The sequence below is a fragment of the Pocillopora damicornis genome, chromosome 7 (assembly GCF_964200805.1).
Source record: "Pocillopora damicornis chromosome 7, jaPocDami1.2, whole genome shotgun sequence".
NCBI lineage: Eukaryota > Metazoa > Cnidaria > Anthozoa > Scleractinia > Pocilloporidae > Pocillopora > Pocillopora damicornis.
Genome location: NC_142676.1, coordinates 9,354,853 through 9,375,000, shown reverse-complemented (window position 1 = coordinate 9,375,000; position 20,148 = coordinate 9,354,853). Strand labels below are relative to the sequence as shown.

The window sequence follows — 20,148 nt, the reverse complement described above, 5'->3', positions numbered from 1 at the left end:
AATTTGTTTTTTAAACGCCTTTATTTTTGGATTATGGTTATAGTGAGTTTTTTTTTAATTATTATGATTATTTACTTCAAAAGTTAGAAGAGATAAATTTGTTGTTTTTACTTCTCTCTATTGGATGGCAAATTGAGTGTGTTAACCGGGCAATGTTTTTGGGCCTATCCTTAGTCTTTAACTTGCAAAATACTCTACGCGTTCCTCCATTTACGGAGATATGGAAATGAATGTTGAGTACCAAGACAAATAGTTTGCGGGGATCGACGGATTCTTGGGCATGTGCGAGAATCGACAGGCCCTACTCACTTTCTAAGTAAGTATAGTGGCGGTTATGCTAATAAGCCATCTTTGCCCCGCATCTTAATGAAAGTTATATTGTTTCAAGCAGGTTATGAAGGCTTATTTTCATCAGCATGCTCAATATCGTTTCTGACTCGTTTAAGCATAAGAGCTGATTACACAAATATACCATACTAATCGCAATAATCAACATTTTCTATCCTTTGTGATATTTTTATGGAATACTCTAAGCTTGATCGCCCTAAACAAGGGATCCTCTCTTCATCCGCCATCCAAAATCCTGCTTCGTTTCGTTGCAACAACTGACCTGTGCGTCGATTTTGTATCAGAGACTTCGTGACGATCATTTGCCGACGAGCTGACCTTAATTGACAAAGATTGCCATCTTTGTCACTACACTCTTACCACGAGTTTTCTGTTAGGCGGACTATTTGAGCCCAATATTTCATCTCTTCATTTCTGTCTCATCGCAGGTACAACTAAATCTATGTTATTTCATAAAGATACAAATCATTAAACTGTATAAATCATAACACATAAAAGTTGGAGTGTAAAGAACAAACCTGTACATAAGCGATAGTGATAAAGATCTTAATGAAAACAATTATAAAACCTAAAACGTACAAAATATTACTGATCTTAAAAGGTGTGTTGATTGGAATAAAGCACATGGAAAAAGATGGAAAAAAATCACATGAGATTCTTCATTGTTTCTACAAATAAAAGCCAACTGCATCTACATAATATTATATTCCTGGTTAGTTTCACAGTGAATGGAGAGAAATCGATTTTGAGACTTTTACCGCTTCAAAGTACAAATAAGTAAAGTCCAAATAAAATAAGCATTAGCAATTATTTACTAATTATCAACCACATTATTACAACTACACTATTATCATACACTACATAATCAATTATTAACTAACTTGACATGACGCCCAGTAAAATATTTGAATAAATTAGTAGTATCTATTGAATTATATGACAGTTGGCACAATGATGAAGGGGACCATGCTAAATGGAAATCAATGACATCTTTGTTTCATTAGTTTAACGAACGTCAATGAGTTTAATCATAGAAGTGTGATCATAAATAATAGAAGATATTCCACAGCAATTTGCAAGTCTCTCGGGAAGTCAGTCTCAGAATGCGTTCCCACACTGCGTCAGATTCGATTCCTATCTATCTTCTGTTACCGGTTTACCTTTTGATGTCTGATTCTGTCACGTCGCAAGGTCAGTTTCGTTCCTAATCATCTCTGACGTGAAGATACTGAGGGTAAATTAGTGTTTTTAAGTCCTGCTTGGGATTTAAGCCCTGTCATTATTTTAAACCAGTAGTTTCACTCATCCTCATGATAAAAAGTTTCTGTATATTTCCTATCTAGCGCATAATTTGTTATGTCAGTTATTTACCCGTGTTCCATGCCACTCAGTGAGTTGTTTTAGAATCGATGAGTATGAGGCATCAGTTTAGGCAAATTAGCACTGAGCGGCGTTTATGTCAGTCATTTTAAACGACTCCTTCATCATCGTATTCTTGCAGTAATGTACCCCGTTCTTTGAATTTTTTTTTTATATTTTTGGAATTTTATGATTGAAAAGTTATTATTTATGAAAAGTGTCTTCTAAGGACGAGGGGGGGATTATATGTTTGCTGGGCAGCTCTTCTTGTTTGTGTTCACTGCATCGGTTTTCTTCGCTAACAGTGTCCGATATTCCCTCCGATGGAATAAACGTTTTCTCCGACATCCTGTTGATAAGCAACACGGCTGGAAACCACAAACAAATTGCCGACTTTTTTTGACACTTAAATCTTTTTAAAAGTGGGTAACACAAGTTTTCCCAACGACGGTAAATAATGGTGATAATTTGGTATATTTTGACCTGAAAGTGAACTGAAATATGACGCTTGCTATCAGACAGTTAGTCACAATATCTGGTACAATTCAGTTATTTTCAAGCAAATACCAAATAGGAGCTTGGCCGACAAATAGATACAGGTATTCTTCCCTTTATCGTTATCGTTATCACTATCATTATCTTCATCTATTGAGACTTTTAATATTTCTAATATTACAAATAGAGAATAATACATAGGCGCGCGCAGACATGGAATTTCTCTTCGAGTGTTTCAATCGATAGCTCACGAGTGAGCGCAGTGAATGAATGAGATGTCGAGTTGCACACAAGCAACCGTGTATTATTTTGTTTATCATATAAACACAATAGCTCTTTACTGACAAAAAAAGCCAACCTTATTAAGGAATGAAAATAAAGGAATCGACAGTCCCCGAATAAAAATCGCACAGTGGGTTGGCGCCAAGGCTCGAGATGGTTGAATGCGTTGATCACTACAAAAACCAAATCGGCCTGTGGCAAATCTTCCAATGGTCAATTTTCGTTCTCAGCCGCGAGAAATGCCATTAGCAAAGCCACTGAATACGTAACTTTCGGTTTTTCTTTTCGTATACTGGTTTTCTTTCCCTTCTAGGAAAGTTTGAACGTCTCTGTCTGTAAGTGATACGGATTCTTCAATGTTTTAGCCGCTATAACCCGAGAAAATTCCGACAAACGACCTTTGACTAAGAATGGTGAAGGCTTTGCTGTTCATTCATCATCCTGACCGAGTGGCACGTGAAAAATATCGTATTTGTTCACGTGTGTTGTTACGGCTTTTCTCGGGGCTAAAAATCCATGTGTAACACAGTAGTTTATGTAACAATTATTATTATTATCATTTTTATCAATTTTCTTATCATCATCGCTTTCATTTAGTTATTATTATCTATTCATTCTGACTGTCCAGACGCAGACCAATGCCGTACTTTAGAGTTCAGGCCTGGGATGGTATTTGCTGGCAAACGCCTTGTGAACCACAGGATCCGTATCATTGAAGTCATGGAAAAACGGTTTTGCAGAGCGTTGTGTTTCATGGAGCCCGACTGTGTCAGCATCAATCTTGATAAACGAGTTGATGGAAGTGGAAACTATAAATGCGAATTGAATAATGTTACTCACGAAGGACACGAACATGAGCTGAGGGAGGAAGAAAATTCGCTTTATCATGCAGCAAAGGTTGGTTTATCGTTACCTATACGAAAGAAAACATTTTCGCGAAAAAGGAACCAGGCTCATGATCAAGATCGTAAATGTTGAACTGATCGCTTCAATTTTTTTTTCGTCTTCCCGTCTTTTTGTTTTTTATATAATTCCCCGGTTTTGCAAATGAGTTTTTATCGATTCTCTCTCGCTTTAAAATTAAAGGGATAAATTTCAGAATCGTTGATGACCCAAGCGACATCGTTTACATTTTAATGTATATGTTATGGTTGTAATTATAATCTCTCTTACGACCTCAGAGCGCTTGTGTTAAAAACTTTTGCAAGAACAACGCTACTTGTCAAAGCGGTTTTAACGACAAAGGATATCGCTGTTTGTGCACTGCTGGATTCAAAGGTCGACACTGTGACCAAGGTAAAATCTAAAATGTGGTTTATAAATAGTTACAAACCGGCGCGGCTCATGGAAGCTGATTTTATAGCCTACGCTAACTTATCATTTTGTTCAGAAAACTGCCGGCGGGCATATTTTTCTCCGAGCTTCAAATGTTACACAATATCCAAACAAACAATTACGCCATCATATTTTCAAGGAGCATGTGGGCTGTTGTCTTTGCTATTCTTCAAATATTCCTTACAAAAGCACGGAACAAAACTTTACAAATAACCTATCGCCAGAAACGGATGTCCACTTTACCATGTGTTTACAGAGTGACTTTGATATACGATCCAAACTGTTTCTTCTTATGCAACCTGACATTACACTTCAGACTTGAATTTCCTTCTAAAGGAGGACTGCATTGTTTATCATTGCAATGGACGCTGTTCAATGGTTCAATATGTCAGTAGGATAAACGGCAGTACAGCTAAAGTTTTTGCGCATATTTCAATGAGTTTTGAAAGTAGACATCCGGATTTGTTTTCTTTTTCCACTCGTTGTTGTGGTTTAAACAACTTGCTTCACTTTCTAGAACAAACACTTGCAAAATCCTATGACAAAAAGTTACTTATTATGCCTATATTCTTGTTCAGAGCTTGTTCTTAACTCACGATGCACGTCTCGGAGTGTTTTGAAAACAAATTTTGAGTACCGTCTTTCAAGTTGTGTGTGTTAAACTCGTTACATTTTCTTCAAACGGGGAATGCATAATGCCGAATTGAAGAGGCTTTAAAGCAGAAAAATTTGAAACAAAAATAAACTAGTTCCTTTGAAAGAATTTGGCTCTTATCGAAATCGTTTCACGTTCAAATTACATTGAAAATGGCTGAGGCAGGTCAAACCCGCTAAATACTTACCAAGGTGGCTAAACCTACAACTAACTATCTCGCATCCCGCTATTCAGGTGGTTTAAGATTCGAACAATGCTACAGTCCGTTAGGCATGAAATATAGATTATGTCAAGATCCACTGTTGTTTTCTGTTCTTTTTTTTTTTTCATAACAGAAAAATATTTAGCCTTTTTGATCCAATCGTGAGTAGGCATTGAACTAAAACAGGGGCAATTCTTTCCAGATGTCGATGAGTGTTCTAGCGGATTTCACAGCTGCAGTGCTGATGCCGTGTGCAAAAATACCAAGGGATCATACTATTGTACATGTAAAGCTGGGTATTCCGGAGATGGATGGTCTTGCAATGGTAAAATTAATTTGTCCACGATTATTTTCTCTTAGTTTAGAGAAAGGAATTGAGCAAAAAAATCATTTTGTAATCCGTTGTATGATCAATTTGGTTAAAACAGAAGCAAGTATTTGACTTTCCATGCGAAAACACCGGTTGCGAATCTTGCAGATATAAACGAGTGTATTGAGGGAATATCCAACTGCAGTATCGATGCTGTGTGCAACAATACCAAAGGATCCTACAACTGTACTTGTAGACCAGGATATTCTGGAAATGGACAAACGTGCAAAGGTAAAATTTTTGCTCCCTTCCGAAGCATCCAAATAAAAATTAACAGTAGATGGTTTAAAAGCGTTGAAAGGTCTTCCACACAAAAAAATATACCATTCAACCGTAGGAGAGTCGCATTCTGTAAAAATCATTTTCAACTTTTGACAGTAAAGACGAGTTTAAGGAGTTTTATAAACATCTTTGTTCACACAATCATAAATGAGCCTGTGGTTCCGTTAAAAAAATCGTTTGGCGTATCCTATTGTAAATTCGTAATTTTCCTTTTGTCGCATTTACATTCAATCCATTTTTTCTGTGCGCATTACTTTCAACAATACTCTGATGATTAGTGTACTGTGGGATACGGATGGCTACTTCAGCAATCAGCGAAACTTGAAAATGCCAATAAAGACAATGGAGACTTAGTACGCAGTTTGGCGCCGTTTTACTAATAACAGTGATTGATATACTACACATCAACATTCAAATTAGTTGTCAGCTTTCAACAACTCGCCCATACTTAGTGCAGAATGTGTATTAAGTCATTTACGCCATCAGATTGGTGTTAATATCTTTACAGATTTACCTTAACAATACGCAAACAAGGTGTGTCATTAATTATTTTTACACTTAATCTTGATATAGGTCCATCCTTTTACACATGTAAAGAAATTTTCAAAAGTCAAAGGTAATATGTTGTTGATAGCTATTCTAACTAAGGATCAAGAGAGAGAAAAAAATTGTCGCTTTGCTTTCGTGGTCAACATTCAATACAAAAGAAAGTAGTCATCTCGACCGTCTTATAGACGGCAGACTGCGAAATTAAAGAAATTAATTTGTCCTCTTATCAGTTCAAATGAAAACAGAGCTTATACACTCCAAGTGGATAATGAAGAGGTTCATGTTTACTGTCATATGACTAATGACCTAATGGGCTGCGGGGGCGATGGATGGACACTGGTCATGAAAATGAACGGCACAAAGGTATCGTGTCTTCTGTCATACAAAGGTGAAAAATAAACTCTCATTAGTTCATTGAAAGGGTCTATCAGACTAAGATCTGAGGTGGATCTTAAAAGGAATTTCAAAGCGGTGGTCTTCCACTCAAATTTTAAAAAAATTCAGTTTATGCTTTACCTAAGTTATTTAAGTACCATTGGAGAGATCACCTCAAACTGATACTTTTAAGAATTTTGATAGACATGTCGTTGCCATGGTAACCAAGTTTTGGGCCCCCAACTGTGAAAATAATGGCGTTCTTGTAAAAAGGATATCTCAAGAACTAGCGGTCCTATTCACCTGAAATTGGTATCAAAACTAAGTACAAAGATGGCTTTATGTCATGAACCTCAGAAAACCCATATTTTTTATGCCAAGCTATTATAAAATTGCAACTGTTCCTTGATTACAACATTTTTGTTTGTATTATCACCATGGATACATCTGTCAACAACCATGTAACTAAAAATCACTAATAATTTTAGGTTCACAACACAGAACTATACTCAAGCAAACCTCCCTGAAAATTTCATCCCTTTTGGTTTAATACTTTTCAAGAAATCCTTTTTGCCGTGACGGGCACTCTCTCAAAATTGCAAAACTGAGAAAATCAAGTTTAAAGATTTAAGTTGATCAATCAAAATAATCACTAAAGCAACTGGTGCCTTTTGGAAAGTTTAAGCTAAGCTCTTTGATGTTCTCATTAAAATGCACCAGGTGCATATATGTCACCCTCCTTTTCCTGGGATTTGTCATTTTTTTTCTTTCTTTTTCCCCTGAGTAGCCTCCTCCTTGTCTTGTTCTTCTCTTGGAACTTGTATTCAGCTTTCAAAACACGAATCTTGTCCAACTGCTGGCATTCATTTATACAGAATTCACCTGGGGGAATTCCAAGACTCTCAAACACTTTAATAGCTGCTCTTGAACCAATATTAAAGTGAGCGACAGCATCATAAACCCCCAGCTGCAGTACTTCAGAACCAACAAACACCCCCTTTGGCACACACTCCCAAACCATACCATTGAGTGACTCATTCTGGTTTTGAGTCTTGCCATCAAGACATTTGCTGAGAAGGCTGTCCTCACTCAACCTTTTATAAATGGGTTTGATTTCCTCTCTGACATCTAAAGGTAGGCCAGTTCCATGTTTGAAAGTGTTTGTCCTATTGACCTTGTCCCGCTGAAAACCACACCAGCTTTCAGGACCCTCAGGGCAATGCCCATGGTAATTACTGTCTGCAGAAGAAGCACAGTGAAACAAGCTGGCATAAATTGCCTTCTTCATGGCAGCAAGATCACCTGAGTTGCTTCGAATGGCAATTCCATAGTAATTTTGCAGTCTGTCAATCATGGCATCTGTCAGCCTGCCTTTCCCACCCATCCCTTTCTTTTCCTTCTTTAACTTTCGTAAAGCTGTTCCCAGTCGTTTTTGAACATGGCCAACACATTCCTTCTTTTGAACTTCAATATCATAGACTTGGTATACATCTTTGACTAATGAGTAACTTTTGCTGTCACCATCGCCATAATATTCATCATACTGCAGCTTATGCAGATCTACTGACCTTTGAAACATTCGAAGGGCGCCTTCTGGTTCCATAGCTGGTGCTGAACCCTTAAAGTTTGCCTTGCAAGAGGCTCTGTGGTCTGCTCTCCATGCAGTAGTTTCTGGGGTGTCAGGATCATTTTCATGCTCCCTGCACTTGATACAAACTTTGCTTAGGGGCTCAACATCTACCACTTTCCCTGTATCCATGCTAATAGCACTCACACAGCCATTTAAAGAAGAAAAGCCTCTTCTCTGCCATGTTCTATCAACAGACACTCCACATCTTGCTATGCCCTCATCTGAACCTGGCTTGATATCGTGAATCTCTCTTGCAGTATCACGCATTGTCTCCAGTGAGATCTTCTTTACTGCTCGGAGTATTTCTTTATTATGGCGAGCATATGGTGTAGGTCTAGGAGGTGGCGGCATGTTCATAAGTCCACAAAACCTCTTACCTGCCGCACGTCCACAACCAACAGATCTTGAAGCATACACAAATCTTCTGTTTACTTCAAAGAAACGGCCTATTTGAGCTGAAGTAAAGAATTCCATAGACCAACCACACGAGCAGCAAAGCAAACGAAGATTCGAGGCACAACCTTTGCGTTTCATAGCTTGCTCTTGTAAAATTAAATCACAAACAAAGCATTCTTTGCATGGCATACATTCCATCACAGAAGACAAAATTCTCATATCTACAAACCGAAATCCACTTATGATTGACTCCTTACACTCCTTGATACCCTCAGAAGATGCGGTGGTCAGACCTGCTGGAATCTTGCGGGCAGAAGCTGAACATTCTTTCCCAAGACCTTTGGTGCTGACACTCGTTTTTTCCTTCTTCGAACGCTTCGATTCAGTAGAGTACTGGTTTCCACGATATTTACGCTTTTTTGTGTAACCAGAACGAGCCTTTGGTGGCATTGATAAATAAATTATCAAGCAAAATCGCAATAGGAATAGAGTGAACGAATACGACCAAAATGGTGGATGATAAGTTGGGAAATAGTGTCGCCACATATCATTCGCCATTTTGGGTGCTCGTAACTCACTGCATGTATGCCTGATTGAAATGTCAATAAACAACGGGAATAACCAGGGAGGGGTCCCAGGAGAAATTCCGTCGTTTCCTTTTGACTGCAACTGCGTTTTGTTTTCATAAACAAACCGTTGCTATGGTCGTTGCTAAGGTGAAAATTCATACTCGCTAAGGAATTTAGCAAAATTTTTGACTTTACCTCCTGAATATGGAAAAAAGGAAGCTGTAGAATGAAAGAGTAATGGTTAAAGATACCAAAAAGCACCATTTTCAAAATGAAAGTTTTTTGACAAAAAATACAAATTTTTGAGTGGAAGACCACCTTGCCCGCGTAAGGTAAGTAATCACTGCAAAGCGATTCACTTTATCTCTCTTAGTTTAAAGCTGGTTTCCACAGACGCCTTTTGTTTTTTCCACGCGCGTGAACGTGCACTGAAAAAATATTACGTTCTTTAAAATGAAAATTTACCTGCGTTCACGCATCCGTTGACTAAAAGTCGTCATCTTTCTACATGCATTTTTTTTTTTCGGCTAGGGTCAGGGTTGTTTAGTTAGGTTAAGCAAGTTGCAATCGCGAGAGTGCAGAGAAAAGTTAAACACGCTTCAACCTTAACGCACGGGCCTGCGTTAATCACACGTAAAAAAATCGTGTGATAGCGTTTTTTACGCGGCGGTGGAAATTACTTTCGTAAGTTTTCTTTGCGCACCTTTTAGGTACGGAGCAACGTAAGCCACACTGGAAATTTACTTTGAACCTTAATTGGCTTAGATTTTCCCAATATTTGGCATATTAATTTTCTCTCTCCTTCTTAGCAAACCTTCCGCTTTGAATCTGACCTCTGGAGCGACAAAAACGCTTTTAACCGAGTTGGAGGCGTAACTGGGTTTGACCAGCAAGAAACCAAGTTACCGACCTACTGGAGCACTCCCTTTTCCAAGATCTGTCTCGGTATGAGGATTGGTAGTCAGATCAACTTCATTGTGATCAATTAGCGAGCAAACTCATTGCACTCACTGATTGCTGACGGGCAGTACCGCAGCACGTCAGCAGGTCGAAACAGTTGGAAGTCGCTGATTGGTTCCCAGGCCTCCCTACAGCATAACTGCAACAAAGAAGGGTTCAATGCTGTATGTAGTGTCCAGGGTTTCTCAAAGGCAAGAATCGGTTTCATTGCCAATAATGAGAACAAGTGCTCTTCTTGTAATTCTAGAATTGGCTTTGGTACTGGAGGGAATCCTGACAACTCCAACACGTGTGGTAACCTAGCAAAATACTCACCTGATAACGGAGAACAACACATCAAGGGAATGGGGTACATCTTGGTGCAGTGACAAGGAAAACATGACAGTCACTGTCAAATATATGGCGCAAATGAACGCACAATGTTAACTGAAAATAACGTCTTAGCATGAGGAGATACAAAGAAATAAGACGATCGTTCAAAATAGCTCGGTTTCTCAAACCATTTTTTCCCTCTTTTTTACTTAAAATCCCATCCAAATCAACGTCAAAAGCTCCCTGGTTAGTTCAATAGAAATGAGGATCGACGTTACCACCCTCCACTGCTTAGAATCGTTATTTCACTTATAAAACTCATAATCTGTAAGCTGTCTTCTGGCATCGCAGGTCAATGGAAAAGAAACGTTTGACGACATAACCTACTCATTATTGTAATGATTGTTTTAGTTAATATCATTATTACTATTCCACTCCATTGTTTGTTCATGTTTTTTCTCTCTTCTCAAAAATAATGTCCTAATTCAAAAGAACCAGCCGAGCTGACCATAAATGAATAAAATAGATAATAATTGATCCCCATAGCAGAACATTTCGTTGTAGCGTTCTAACTAAGGAGGCTCGATGAGGGAACATATCGTCAGATCAACAGTACGTCATTTCCGTGTTGATCATCCGCTGTATAGACTTCGATTAATGATGGTGCGTCGAATGTGTCTCATTCTCCATCAGTAAATAACAGGGTTCAGAGAGGAATTCAAGAACATTGTTTGAGAACAAAATTAAAATAATTCAAATGGCGAGTCGTTAATATTCATATTAAATATTACCTTGCAAACATGAAAACAATATTTCGGCAGATAACAAACACAAAAGACAAAATACACATAAAATATGTTGAATACACTTTTTTAAAATCTTGAACCATCTTTTAATTCACCATCTTGCACTGTTTGTTGTACTTGTAAAGCATGAATTTGGTTTCTGTTGCGTCTTACAGCAAAGTAAAGCCGAAAACATGAAATTGTCATTCAAATAAAACAAACACTTCAAATGCTGACTAAAAGTTCCGCTGGAATCAAGCAAAGAAAGGAAACTGCTGGAAGAAAACAACTCAAAACCCAAAGTAAATTGACTGTTCTGACAACACGTCTCTGAGTCACAAGTTCCTGATATCTGAGACGAAGATAAATGGCCAAGAGTCTGTCCACATTCAAAGCTGACTCCAAAAAACGAAACGTGTGCAAGAGCAGTTTGAAAGACCAAAGAAATGAAGTACACAGATGTAAAACTTTGTCTTAAAATGCGTGCTATGAATAACGGCTGAGATACTAAACCAACAGAGAGATCAGACATTGCAAGACTCAAGAGCAATGTTTTCGTAGGCTTTGGTAGAGATGAAGTCCTTATCAAGGCATGGATTGCCAAGCTATTCAATACGATAGCTGTACAAGGCGAGAAAGCTTTCAAGGCAATATTGACGATTCCCGTATTCGTTATCGATGATGTTTCGTTGATTTCTGTCATTCTGTACCAAGCTGCGAGGGACACCATGCGTATTTAAGAGAGAACACGGTAAACTAACCTCTCGGCAGGAAATTTAATGGCTTAATTCGACGTTACTCAATATTTTGGACCCTTTACAAGAAGATTGCGTCAATTTCTGAAATAAAGGAGAGAAGAAAAAAACAGAGTAGGAAGCACTAAAGTAAATAGCAGTTACTTTACTCAATAAAAATGTTATTTTTACTTATTTGCAGAGCGGTGAAAGGTAAATCAAACTCTGGTCATAAACAGGCTCTTGGTAGAATGAAAAAGAAGATGATCCTTATAAACAACGACGGAAATTTAATTGAAGATTGTTTGAACTCCTTTTTCTGATGAAGTGTGTCTGATGAAAAAGCACTCAAACATTGAAATTTGCTTTCGCAGTCGTCATAAAAACCAAAATGGAGCCTTCATTATAGACATTTCTGAATTTGTGAGGACTACTTTACTTGTTAGAAAATTTTCTTTCCAAAAACGTTCTTGTCATTTGCTGTTGAAAACAAATAGCAGAATCGATAACACTTTAACCTGCAGTTAATAACTCAAGGTTACCTGCGTAGCTGATTATCACACTCAAAACAAAACAAAAAGGAAATGTTGCGTTTAAATGATTATTCTCACGGGGGCATTTAAGCACAATGTTTTTGAGGTGTTGAGCCGACCAGAAGGAGAATTTGACTGGTTCTAGCCGTGCGTGCCTTGACATCTAACGATTAAGTAGGAAGCCTTTCAATCAGCGTTTAAAGTACACACGGCTACGAATTTAGGCCATGAAAAAAGGCCATGCAGGGAAAGCACAGTTAACATCTGACGGTCTTCGTTCGACTTGAAACGTCTGTCCTCAAGCAAATGACTTCTCAAGGGTTCCATATCCGGTGAATCGTTTGTAAAACATACTAGTGATGATCCAAATTAAAAGAAAACATTTTCCAGATGGACTGTAGACATATACTTCCCTAAGTCTAACAATTTTAAGTTTCGATGGGAGTAAGTTTCGATGGGAGTAATTTCGATGGGAGTAAGTAAACACGGAGATTCGTGCGTGTTTCAGAAAAATATCCTAACGGAACCCATAAAGACGGGCACTTATGTTTGCATAACCTGATCTTAAAATTGGAAAGGGTTGAAAAACACTTTTCGATTGATAATTCATAAAATCCATGAGAGTCCTTACAGTTTATAGTACAGATAATTCGAATGCTTCCGACCCCATCATCTTGAGCCAGAACAGAGAGAAAAGACTATGAAATTAAGACTATAAGAGTATTCAGTTTATTCATATTTTTCAGAGTTCATTTGTCTGTATTTCGGCGCCACGACAACGTAGTTCATGAATTCCTTTACATTCGTGCTCACTGTTTTTCTATAGGACCCTCTGCGATTTAGCAAGGCTACGAAGTGACCATGAAAAAAAAATAAACATAAGCTTTCAGTCTGCATTAGAAATTAAATAGAGGTTTCCTTTGCGAGTTCAGCTCTTAAATGCTTTGATATCGATTTGATATAACGATCAAAACTGATATTGCGACTGGAATAAATTTTTTCAGGGGTAACGGGTTGTCAGTTCGCTCAACCTTGCACTGGCTTACTAGTACACTATTTAATTTATTCAGCCGGGGAATGGCCAAGCCACGCAAGCTACGTACTCATAACAGACAAAAGATTCACACAGTCCTCTTATTCTCATAATGCTACGACAACTCGTCAAAATGAGCGGGTTGTCAGTCCAAGTTTGTATCACCGCTGTGTTCCTTTTGCTGACCATAAATGGAGGCAAATCCTCTTCCCCAGTTTTCGCCAAGCCCTACGACCAAATGATGCCGTGTAATCTTATCTGTGACATGATTTAAGACTCGGACGCCAACGATGCCATGAAAATGTTACAAACCAAACTCGAAAGTCTTATTGCAGCGATGAAGAATCGTTCTCCTCCAAGATATGCCTCTGTATGAAGATCAACCAACAGTTCAAGTTCATTGTCATCAAGAAGCAGGTAAGCTCTCTCTCTCCTCTCTGATCGCTTATGGAAAATACCGCGCAACCTCATTGGGTCGCAACGCGTGGAGGAAGTTAATCGGTTCACAATCCTCCTTACAGGCCAATTGTAACAAGGAAGGCTTCAATGCTGCGGGCAGAACCACTAGTGCTGGGAAGTGCCAAAGCATATTCTAGAGCCAGAAGTGGTATTCTTGGAAATAATGAAAAAGACTGCGCAAACGCTGATTTCAGAGTCGGTTTTGGAACAGGAGGATATGTTGACGGTTCTAATACATGTGGTAATGATGCAATAGAAGGTGACTCATCGGACAATGGAGAGAAGCATATCAAAGCTATTCGATATATCTTGGTGAAGCGACATGGGAATCTTTGAACTCTCCGTGACATGGCTTTCGAACAATGCCCAAAATAAGCTCAAATATGTAGATGTAGCTCAAGGGATAAATGCCAATAAAAAAAGTCGTTCAAAACTTATCACATTTATCTTGTTTGGACTTTCGTTAGTTTACCGTTGTTATCCAGTTTCTGATCAAAATTATTTCCTGACAATTTTCGACGGTGATGATTTATACAGCTACGTTACTGGAAGTTGGGATTTGGCATGAATAAAAAAATTGGCGCGAAAAAATATTCATTATAAAAGACGTATGCACATTCGTGATATGATCTAGTGAAAAATTCACGACAAAGCCTATTTTCAGCTTAAACTACGATTTGAGGTGATGTTTGGCGAGTATGTGTCAGAATACATCGAGTCTTCTATCATTAATCTGTTGAAAAATTGTCACGAGAGCATCTCTAACAGAGCACAGTAATAAACGTTTATGATCGAAAAGTGATTATTCCTTCACTAAAACTGCGCATAATAATAATACTGCGATTCATTAGCGATAAAATCTCAACAAGGAAGACGGTGCTAATCTAATGTCTAAATTCTAGTTCTCCTTCATGACTGCATTTTCATTCAGAGAGTTACTCTTTTTAAGTTGCTATACAAAGACAGCATTTCTTGTTCCCATTGCCAGTCGGTCACTTTCACGGTTGTTGTTCGATTAGGTATTATGACAAAAAAGTGTCCGCCTCGCCAACAACCTTCAAACCTCTACTCATCCAAATAAATGAACCGGTATCTTGTTCTCTTTATAGATCTGAATAAATATGTTATTCACCAGCTGGGAGGTCCATATTGGTAAAAACTGTGCCCGAGGTCTTGAGAACCGCCCGAGGCCGTAGTAAACATTTGCTGAGACGCATACACATAAACGACGTTACAAGCTAGCTACTCATAACAGACAAAAGATTCACAGAGTCCTCTTATTCCCATCAAGCTAAGACAAATCGTCAAAATGAGCGGGCTCCTCCAAGTTTGTATCACCCCTGTGTTCCTTTTGTTGACCGCAAATGGAGACAAATCCTCTTCCCCAGCCTGCGCTAAGCCATACGACCAAATGATGGCGTGCAATCTTATCTGTAACAAGATTCAAGACTCGGACGCCAACAATGCCATGAAAATGTTACAGACCAAACTCGAAGGTCTTATTGCAGCAATGAAGAATCGTTCTCCTTCACTTCCAGGTAGTCCAACCAGACTGAAGTATTTTACGTGTCTCGCGTAGCAACTCTCGCCATTGATTTGAGGGTTTAAACAACGCGCGCGATTGTTTCAAAAGCCACACAAACGGTTCTCGTTTTTGTTTTAAAACCCTTCTTTCCATTCTTCATAAGTCGGATTAAGCGTTTTAGAATGATAAAAGCTATTTTTAAAATATTAACCTGCACTGTTCTTTTCATTTCACCAGCCTCTTCTTGCAAGGAACACTACGAAAAATACAAGTAAATGAATAGTGATAGAATCATCACAAAATTAATGCAAATGTAGCCTGTACTGTTACATTTAAGATAAGTAGACCTTTTTTAGACCCTTCCTCTTGGTTTTTACAAGGGCGGTAGTGACTTTTGTGGACACGAGTATTTCTGTTATCCACAGGTCGGCAAGAGTCAAGTTTACTTCCTAATGTTGGTTCACAAAACGTTACTGTTTACTGTCACTTGGGAAACTTTGGAGATGCGGAGATGGAGGATGGACTTTGGCCATGAGGATTGACGGCAAGACGGTTTGCAGCTTTACTATCATGGAATACCACTCTTGTGAACTAAGCACTGGTAACACTTTCCTTTCCTCAACATTTCAGAAAACCTACCATTATGATTTCAAGCTTGAGAGCGACAAATATGTCTACAACCTTCCCGGAGGAAAGACTGGCTTTGACTCAAAAGAGACCAAATTACCAACCCACTGGAACACACTCTTCTCTAAGATCTGCCTCTGTATAAAAATCAACCAACAGCTCAGGTTCATTTTCATCAACAAGCAGGTAAGCTCCCTCCACAAGCTCTTTCCACTCAATTATCGCTGATGGAAAATACCGCAACACTGCACTGAGTCGCAACACGTGGAAGAAGTTGATCGGCTTACAGTCCTCCCCACAGACCAACTGTAACAAAGAAGGCTTCAATACTGCGGGCAGTTCCAAAGGCTATTGTAAAGCAAGAGTCGGTATTCTCGGAAATAATAAAAAGGACTGCGCAAACACTGATTCTTTAATCGGCTTTGGAATGGGAGGATATCAGGATGACCCCATCTCTTGTGGAAATTATGCAATAAAAGGATACACATCGGACAATGGAGAGAAGCACATCAAAGCTATGGGATATATCTTGGTGCAGTGACAAGGGAATCGTTGAACTATCCGTGACATGGCCTTCGAGCTATGCCCAAAGTAAACTCAAATTTGTAAATGTAGCTCAAGGGGTTAAAGCTAATGAAAAAAAGTCGTTTAAAACTGATACCGTTTAACTAGTTTGGACCTTCGTTAGTTTACCGTTGACATCCAGTTCATGATCAAAATTATTTCCTAACAATTTTCGATGGTTGTGATAATATAGCTATGTTACTGGAAGTTGGGATTTCACATGAATAAAAAATTGGCGCAAAAAAATATTCCTTGCCAATGACGTATGCATATTTGTGATATGATCCAGTGAATAATTCACAGCAAAGCTTAGTTTCAACTTAAACTAAGATTTAAGATGATGTTTGACCAGTATATGTCAGCATGCATCGGATCTTTCCATCATTAATCTGTTATAAAATGGTCACGAATAATTCCCCAATAGAGAACAGTAAGAAAAGTTTATGATCGAAAATTGATTATCCCTTCACTAAAATTGCGCACAATAATACTCCTATTGATATATTATTACCGATAAAATCTCAGCACGGAAGACGTTGCTACTCTTAGGTCTAAATTCTAATTCTCCTTCATGACAACACTTTTATTCTGAGTGTCACTCAGTTGGTACACAAAGACAGCATTTTTTGTACTCATCTCTAGTTGGTCACTTTCGCTGTTGTTGAACGATTTGCTACTACTGGGAATGATTCAAATCCTGAAAAAAAATTTCCAGGTGTAGAGACATAGTTGTCAGTGTATTCAAGAGGAAGAACTGACCCTTTAGAGCCTCTTTTGCCATTTATCGAAAGAATGTAAGATGTTTCTCCAAACCTCCCTGACGTTTCCCCTTATTAGGAACCCCCCTGATTGAAGCAAATGCATTGCGAACTTTGATTACCAAGAAATTTTATCTTGACCAATTTTGCAACCATGAGGAGTGGTTCAACGAAATCCTCCAATGTTTGTGGATTGCAAGAGCGTGCGGAACGCTGTCATAAATTTTGTAGCCTGCTAACACAAACGTGACCGTCATGTTGATTTTTGTTTTGTTTTGTTTTGTTTTGTTTTTTTGCCAATGAAATACCAGAAATATCCTAAAATCTTCTGCCTTTTAATCTTAATGCGAAAACCGAAATCTTACATGCACTCTCATTGGTCAGTAGAATTGTTAAGATGAGAGTACATAAACACGGCTGTGACTTCGACGTTTTAGATTCGCGGGTGTCTTGAGAAATATCTTAACAGAAGCAATAAAGATGAGTTACGAGTTTTTCTTCGCTGACACTTAAAGTGCTAACAGAATTTTCAATAGAAACTCCTTTAAATCCATGGCTGTCCCTTTCTTTTTTTTTATGTGGGGATGTTTCGCGTTCTCTCGATGCACTCGTCTTGAGAAATGGAAAGGAAATTGGAAGTGAATCAAAGGGCGTTTTATACTTGGAATTGTTCATTTGTTTGTATTTCGGCACCGTGAAAACATATCTTGTTTCTCTTACCGCATGGTTAATGAGTTTCTTTCAGCCTTGCTTACTCCTTTTCTGTTCTTTCTGTCTGTCTGTTCTGAAAAGGAATGAGAAAGTTTGTTGATAGGTAAATCAAATTTATTTCGCAATGCATGTCTTAGTGACTAGTCTTTCAACTTACTCGTGGCGTATATCATTTAGAATGCTCTAAAATGTTCCGTAGACGCCACTAACAACCGTAATAGAATGATGCATTTTATATTTACACAAGTAAGTTTACAAACTAATTAACAGCTTCGATAAGCAGATGTGTTATTGGCCTGAAAAACTTTGTTTCAACCGAAAAAAAGACATTCCTCGCTTGATTTCGCACTTGCTGTATTCTGGTTTTCCCCGACACTGAGCCCATTTTGAAGTGTCATCGGCCAAGTGAGCAGTAAATTTGCAAATCAATTATTTAAGTTTACTTAAGTTGTAAATAGTAACGAACTATTTTACGAAAACCGCAAAATAAATGATGAATGTAATTATTTTATAGAAATAACACATAGACCAGAGAAAAGTTTCGACGAACTGGCTCTCTGCTTGACCATCTCGTATACGAGTCCTAGGCTTAAACTAAAGGACAAAATCGCCTCAGCTTAAAATAGACGGCAGAAATGCAATTATTGTATTTTTGTTGTTGTTGCATTTTCAGTGTGCACAAAGAGCTGAGAAAAAGGCTTCCTTAGCTTATTCAGTCGTTGAAAACTTTAAAATCGACAGGGATCAAGGAAAATTTGATTTTAGGATCAAAACTGAACGAGGCGAGCGAAATTTCTTTTGGCATTTTTTTTTCGCAGAAGTAAGACGCTTTGTGTTTGCTCAACCCAAAGACTGGATCACCAATAAATTATTCTCTAATTGACACAGCTAGGGATAAGCAACCGATGAAAATATATTCTTGGTCTTTGAAACTTAAAGAAAAATTGAGCGAAAGAAATAACCTCTTCAAACTTATAGAAGCTAAGATCTTACCAGCTCATTTACTGAGACACAATACACAGAGGCACGGTTACACGCTTGCTACTCATAAGAGGGCTGGACAGAACATTCACAAAGTCTTCTTATTCGCATAAAACTATGACAACTCGTCATAATGAGTGTATTCCGTCAAGTTTGTATCACCGCTACATTCCTTTTGCTGACTGTGAATGGCGACAATTCCTCTTCCCCAGCTTTCACCAAACTATACGATCAAATGATGGCCTGTAATCCTATTTGTAACATCATTCAAGACTCGGACTTACAGGAAAATAAATTACCTAATGGAACACACCCTTCCCCAAGATATGCCTCGGCATGAAGATCAGCCCAGGGCAAGAGTTGGTATTCTCGGAAATAATGAAAAAGACTGCACAAGCACTGATTCTAGAATCTACTTTGGAGCGGGAGGATACCATGATGACAATAGGACATACGAAGGTGTTGTTGAGTTCCAAATAGGATTAATTAACCCTTTACCTCTCAAGAGAGAATTTCTCCTTACAATATCAAGCATAGCAGTGATGGGAATAAAGAAAAATATCAATTCGGGATTATTGGTTAAACACGGATGTGACTTTTAAGATTCTTGCGTGTCTCAGAAAAATATCTTAACAGAAGCAGTAAGGACGGGCATTTGTGTTTACATAACCTAATAAAAACTAGAAAAGGTTTAAAAAACACTTTTCGATAGAAAATCCATAAAATCCATGACTGTCCTTTCAGTTTATAATACAGATGTTATGAATTCTCCCTACTCCATCATCTTGAGCCAGAGCGGAAAAAAGACTATAAATTTAAGACTATAAAAGTATTCAATTTAATCATATTTGTCAGAGTTCATTTGTTTGTATTTTGGCGCTGGAAAATCTTCATCTTGAGTTTTTTCTCTCCACTTAGTCAATTAGTTTCTTTTATTTATGCTCACTACTCTTCTATTAGACCTTCTGTCAATTCCCGTCTGTGATTTTTTACGGTTACCGTAGAGAAGTCTGATGACAAGTATCTCGCTGCTTGCGTCTTACTGAAAGTGTTTGATTATGAAACTGCAAACTTAGAACAAGAAAAACATGGAGAACTTGGCTGATAACACAATCAGCAAGTACATGAAAGTCTGTTATTCAATACATATTGTAGTGACTACTCTATAATGTTCTGAAATATTTTAAGATGCTACTAACAGCTGATAGCATTAATGTCACAGTTGTATATACACAAATAAGTTTACAGACCAATTCACGTCAGCGACGAACAGATATGTTACTGGCCAAGCTTTGTTTGAATTAAGAATAATGTGCTCT

At 38.1% G+C, this 20,148-nt stretch overlaps 1 protein-coding gene and 2 non-coding genes across 3 annotated transcripts; 2 read left to right on the top strand and 1 right to left on the bottom strand.

Moving 5' to 3' along the window:
- Positions 1-1,415: 1,415 nt before the first annotated feature.
- LOC113682695 (uncharacterized) lies at positions 1,416-11,718 on the top strand. Its single transcript, XR_016188629.1, has 8 exons — positions 1,416-1,539; positions 3,113-3,381; positions 3,666-3,780; positions 4,879-5,001; positions 5,155-5,232; positions 5,902-5,944; positions 6,108-6,240; positions 9,657-11,718. It is a non-coding gene; the product is annotated as an uncharacterized LOC113682695 (transcript).
- LOC149042429 (uncharacterized) lies at positions 6,518-9,159 on the bottom strand. Its single transcript, XM_089212896.1, has one exon. It carries the CDS (start codon positions 8,834-8,836, stop codon positions 6,959-6,961), a length of 1,878 nt encoding a protein of 625 aa, XP_089069022.1. The 5' UTR covers positions 8,837-9,159; the 3' UTR covers positions 6,518-6,958.
- A 2,203-nt stretch (positions 11,719-13,921) lies between the features above and the next one.
- LOC113682694 (putative skeletal organic matrix protein 5) lies at positions 13,922-16,366 on the top strand. The gene is made up of 4 exons (XR_016188605.1): positions 13,922-15,201; positions 15,426-15,470; positions 15,623-15,740; positions 15,819-16,366. It is a non-coding gene; the product is annotated as a putative skeletal organic matrix protein 5 (transcript).
- The last annotated feature ends 3,782 nt before the right edge of the window (positions 16,367-20,148 follow it).